Below are 5,444 nucleotides of genomic sequence, written 5' to 3'. Positions count from 1 at the left end.
GCCTGCTTTGCAGAATGAAACTGGAATGCTGGCCTGACCCCGGAGCCCACAGCACCCTGCACTGTTCCATCACAAACTAGCTGGAGGCTTGGGTAAGCGGGGAGGAAACAGAGGCAGGAGCCCAGAAAGGACACAAGTCCCTGGGCACTGACGCCAGACTGACCGTGAGCTGGGTGGGCCCTGCTCCCTCCTACGACCACTCTCCCTTATTCCCAAGCCCCTCCGCACTGGCCTCCCAGATGCTTAGATGAACAAGCACACCCCCACCACAGGGCCTTTGCACAGACCCCATCCACTCTAGCTTCACTTCCTCCAGGAAGCCTCCCTGGGTCCCTCTAAACCAGACAGGTTCCGTGCTGCTGTCCTACAGTGCACCTTCCCTCTGTCGCCCTTATCTGAACTTTAATCATTTATCCTTTCATCTGGTTTCCATTTCACTAGGCAGACAACAGGCTGCGTGAGAGCTGGAGCAGGTCTGCTTACCGCCATCACATCCGAATGGAGACCAGTGGCTGCCATGCTATAGATGCTCGGCAGACGTCGCCGAGCACATGAACCACGGCTCTGAGCCAGCCTGCGTGAGTCAAACCCTTTGCAGCCCGGAAGGTCCCTACTTCTCCGGCCCAGTGGCCAGGACCCCAGCACACTCCTACCCCCCTGCAAAGGGGCCTCATGGCTGGGGGCTTTCAGACAGCCCCCTGCACCCCCACCCCTGTCCTGGCCAGCCTGACCTCTTCCCCACTGAGGCTCCAGCCCTGCCACTCACCCTCCTCTTCCAGGACCATGGGGTCCAGCTCCAGGTCATACAGGCGGAGGCTGGGCCGGGCTGAGCGGCTGGCGGCCTTGAGCTCAGGCCGGCTGGCCCGGCGACGCAGCTTCACAGTGCGGTTGTAGTACTGGGAGATGATGGCACCCCGGCTCCGGCCTGTGGGAGCCACCGGTCAGGGGGATGCACTGCCTCTCGTGGAGGCAGGGGCTGCCCCCGCACCTTCCCAGGACCAGGGAAAAGTCCTTTCACAAGGGACCTCAAGCCTCACCGGGTTCCCAAGAGCCTATTTTTATCCCCGTGACAACTCCGGAGTCGTTTTTAGAAGCCGGCGAGGCTGCGCGGGCTGTGCCGGGCCTCCGGGAGGCAGGCAGGGCGGGCGGGAGCCAAAAGGGCCCAGCTCTGGGACAGATCCACACCTGAAACCCCAGGCTGGCCTGGGGTCTGAAGGGGTGGGCCTCACTCACCGATGGTGCGACTGGGCATGCTGGCCAGGATGCGGAGCGTGGCCGTGCTGTGGGCGGGGGCGTCCTCAGGCCCCAGCAGGGCCTGGCGGTCACTGCCTGCCAAGCCAGAAAGACTTGTCTGGAGGCTGCACGGACACCGCTGGCTGGAGGCCCCACCCCCACCCCAGGCTGCTGGGAGGGACTTCCTGAGAGCTGGGGAAGGCTCAGGGTCCTTCCTGGCCACACCATCCCAGCCTGGCCGGGCGGGCTCACCTGAGTGCCCCAGGGCTCCGGTCCCCGGCTCCCTCCGCTGCAGCTCCAGGCCCTCCTCAGCAGCCCAGCGGCTCTGCTCCAGGATGAGCTGGTGGAAGGAGTCGTGCACTTCGCTCTCATCATAGGGGCTGGGCTCCTGGCTGCTGGGCGATAACAGGGGAATTTGGAGCGGCCGACCCAGTCCTCGCCCCAGCGGCCCACCCTCTCCAAAGGGCTGTGGTCAGGTGGCCTATTCCCTGGAGGTGACATGTCCCAGCCCCCAACCCCACCCCAGAGCACTTACCCCTCTGGGTCCTCTGGGGTCTCTGGGACATTGAGGACAAAGGCCAGCGGTTGGGCCATATCTAGGGCCCACGGCCAGTCAGTCTCCAGACCTAGGGTAGTTCAGAGCCTGGGCACGGCCTCCAGAGCCTCCTGCTGCCCATCTGATGAGACAGGAAGCGTCACACCAAAGTTAGTCCTCGATGCCGGGCGCCGGGCCCAACCACCCGCTCCCTGGGGACCATGGGAGGTGCTCCCAGCCCCGGCCTGGGCCCCCCACCCTGCCCCATCCACAGACAAACACCAAACACGGGGTCAAGGGAGTGGCCCCAAATAAACCTCGGGACAGAATGGGCTGAGGGGGAGCCCCTTCCCCCACCGAGGGGGAAGGAGGAGGAGGGAGGAAGGAAGGGGGGCCCGGGCAGTTCCCATCAGCTTCCTCAGTGGCGCCAGTCCTGCGAGATGGGGAGCGGGTGGGGGCCTGCAGACGCGCTCTTCCATTCCCGGGGCCCTGTCCCTGGGATGCTGCCCCCCGATGAGAAAAGTCAGAGTGCCGGAGACCTTCCCTGTGGCCGCCCCGTGACCCCACAGCACTTCCGGGCAGGAAGCCCCACAGGCAGCTGGCGGCCTGGGCCCTCGCCCCTCACCAGCCCCAGACAGAACAGCAGACAGGATGGCCTCCTCGCTGCCCACCCCCACCGCTGCTCGCTGCTCGGTGCGTCAAGGTCGCCAGCCCCCCTGAGAGAGACTCCCCATGTTCCATGGCCCCAGGGCCGGCCAGGGCAGCCGGGTGCAGGAGGGGGCTGGGCGTTAACACAGGCAGCCTTTGTCCAGGCTCTGCCGTCACCCAGGACAACCGAACCAGGGTGGCCTTGTCTGGTTCTTCACCCCGTGGGAGGGGTGGGGGGCAGCAGGCTCCCACCCACCAGCTGACTCCTGCAGGACTCTGCCCAGGGCAGCTGTGCCCAGCCCTCGGTCTGCCCTGTCGCCAGAGAACTCAGCACCCAGGAAAGTTGGCTCGAGTCAAGGGGCTTCCTCAGCAGCTTCCCCCAGGGCTATGCCCAGACAGTGCCCTCACTTAGGGGAGGCCAGTCTCCAAGCCCAGGCCCCAGGCAGTCCAAGCCCTCTTCCCTTCCCTCCAGCAGGAGCTCAGCGTGGAGAAACCAACTGAGAGGCGTCAGAAGGGAATCCTGCCTCTGCCTGAAAGGGAAAGTGGCTGGGGGTGGGGCCGACAGTACCCCCCACCCAGGCCCTGCAGCTGGGATTCCTTCCAGGAAAGACAGACCTTCCCAAGTTCAGATCCACAGGCCTCTCCCCCACACCCCTTCTCCAGCAGGGAGGAGTAGGGACAGGGAGGTGCCCAGGGGCTGCTGCCTGGAATCCTGGAATCCAGCTACCTGCCTGGGGGCTGAGGGCTCACCTGGCACTGGCATCTGGGCACTGCCGAAGACTTCGGCACCCAGGCCCTGGCACCCTAGCCCAGGCCAGGACAAGTCAGGCAGGAGTTTCTGGGGCGTGCCATTCCTGAGCCCTGAGCCAGGTCGAGAGAGGCAGGGTGGAGCTGTTTCCAGGAACCCACCCCAGCCGGAAGCGAGTCCACTGGGAGCAGCTACTGCCCAGGCAGAGCTGCAGCCCAGCCTCGGCCCGGCCCGTTCCTCCAGGGGCAGCAGCAACTCCCAGGACCCTTGCACCCCTCACCTGCCGGTCCCCCACTCCCCCATTTTCTGTACCACCTGGCCTCCCTGCCCCTTCCCATCAAACCCCAAGGCTGCCAGGACAGCTGGGGTGGGCTGTGATCCGCAGGTGCCCACGCCCCGTCCCTCCCAAGAAAGTCAAACCCTGGGAGATCTGGGAGAACCTGAGAAGGGAACTCAGGGCCGAGCAGCCCCAGAGGCCCAAAGGGGGTGGAGCTGGAACCCGCAGGGGGATTAGATGGGGCTGGGAAGAGGCGGGCGCCGCCCCCAAGCCCCGAGGCCGAGGACCGCCCACCTCAACCCAGCACCGCACAGGCATCCTAGCCCCTTACCTGGAAGACCTGGGGAGGAGGGGCCCAGTCAGAGGCTCACCTGTCCCCTGCGAGGGCTGCCCTGCCAGCAACCGTGTCTGGGCTCCGCCGACTGCGGGAGGGGTCAGGAGGTCAGAGGGAGGGCGTGGCCAAGGGCCCAGGGGGCGACCTGTGACCGTCCCAGGCCTGGCTGGGCTGGAGGGAGCTGCACCGCCCAGCCCAGCCCACGTGGTGGCAGGCCCGGTGGGCCACGTGACCTGGCTCCGCCACGGGCGGCCCCGCGCTCTTCCTCCCCCTCCCCCTCCCGCTCTGGACTACCTTGCCCTCTCCCTGCCAACTTCCGACCCCTCTTCTCACCCTGCCCCGAGGTCTGAGCAGGGTGAAGGCGGCTGAGAACCCAGATGTGCTCCAATCTCTGGTTGAAGTCAGTTTCTGTGAGACTTAGTTTCCCCAAGTGTCAAAAGGGGACAATAATTCCAGACGCGCCCAATTCCCATAGCGATTATCAAAGCAGCACCATGCAGCAAAGCGACTCCCCGATGCAGCGAGCCTTGCAACACCAGATTGGGTAACCCCTTCATCCCGCGACAACTCCCCCAAGCAGGACGCAGGGTCGTCTCTGCCTTCCCCATCTGGGCGTGGTTCCTGCTGTTTCTCTTGCTGAGTTCTGGCACACTTCCTGTGTGCAAGGTGGGGACCAGAGGAGCCACTTTGGGACTGTCCCCATTGCTGTTTGCCCCATTATTCCCCACAAGCCAGGGAAGGGGGCATGGACCCTGGTTCACAGAGAAGGAAACAGGCTGAGGTCAATCAGCCTCCAGGGTGTCATTGGCCAGGGTGCAGCCTTGCCCACCCTGAGAACCCTGAGCTGGAGGAAGCCGGGCAGAAAGGCCCAGGGAGAGGCTCTCGGGTTTGGGAAAAGGGTGGGACTTGGACTGTTGCGGGGGGTGGGGGTGGGAGGCGTTCCCAATTGGGAGAAGCCTTTAGAAGCAGGCAGGGTGAGAGTGAGCTGGACGGCAGGAAGAATGAGAGGGCCTCTGGAGGGAAGGACAGGTGGGCCAAGCCACGATGCCCACGTGGAGGGGCATTACCTCAGGCTGGCTCTTGGCACAAGGCACCTCAGCACGCCCTGACCCTGCCTCTGCCTCTCCCTGAATCCTACACGCCCCACCCCTTCACACCCATGCTCCACCCGCGCTGTACTCCCATGACTCCAGGCCCAACTTGAAAACCACCTTCTCCGGGGAGCCTTCTGGGATTCAATCCTGTTGGAGCACTTGCCACTTCCTACTGACAAGTCCATTTGCTGGTCCCCGGCCCCCAGTCCACCCGTGCCTGCGGTGTGCCCCAGCAACAACACCCTGCCTTTGAGGGGGGGGTCTGGAAAACCAGGTGGGGGAACAGGCGAGGAGGCAGGAAAGCCACTGGAGCTCCAGAGATAACAGGAGCCCCTAAGGAGGCGAAGAGGGGGCAGGAGGAAGGCCAGGACCGCGGGGCCTCCCAGGGGGCCCGGGGAGGGGACGTTTAAACCACACGCCTGGGCGGAGCATGAGTGGAGCCGGTCCCTGAGCGCTTCCTATAGGCCAGGCGCTGGGCCCTCCTCGGCTTAAGCGCCAATGACCGAGGCGGAAAGTTGAGAAACTGACGCCTCGGGCTTCTGGAAACCGAGCAGCCTGGAGATGCGGCCCACCCA

General features: G+C 64.9%; 1 protein-coding gene across 2 annotated transcripts in view; it reads right to left on the bottom strand.

Moving 5' to 3' along the window:
- Positions 1-3,980, bottom strand: part of TMC6 (transmembrane channel like 6) — an 18,195-nt gene extending 14,215 nt beyond the window's left edge. The window contains exons 1-5 of one of the 2 annotated variants that reach the window (XM_047758575.1): positions 3,773-3,980; positions 1,769-1,910; positions 1,486-1,628; positions 1,234-1,329; positions 767-925 (exon numbers count right to left, since the gene is read on the bottom strand). In XM_047758575.1, coding sequence (XP_047614531.1) covers positions 767-925; positions 1,234-1,329; positions 1,486-1,628; positions 1,769-1,827 — 457 coding nt within the window. In that variant the 5' untranslated portion in view covers positions 1,828-1,910; positions 3,773-3,980. The remainder of the gene's footprint in view (positions 1-766; positions 926-1,233; positions 1,330-1,485; positions 1,629-1,768; positions 1,911-3,772) is intronic. The other variant, XM_047758576.1, reaches the window with a different exon arrangement.
- Between the last annotated feature and the right edge of the window lie 1,464 nt (positions 3,981-5,444).

This window comes from Phacochoerus africanus, chromosome 14, assembly GCF_016906955.1.
Source record: "Phacochoerus africanus isolate WHEZ1 chromosome 14, ROS_Pafr_v1, whole genome shotgun sequence".
Taxonomy (NCBI): domain Eukaryota; kingdom Metazoa; phylum Chordata; class Mammalia; order Artiodactyla; family Suidae; genus Phacochoerus; species Phacochoerus africanus.
The sequence above is the reverse complement of the archived record's forward strand: the minus strand, read 5'-3'. Positions and strand labels throughout refer to the sequence as shown.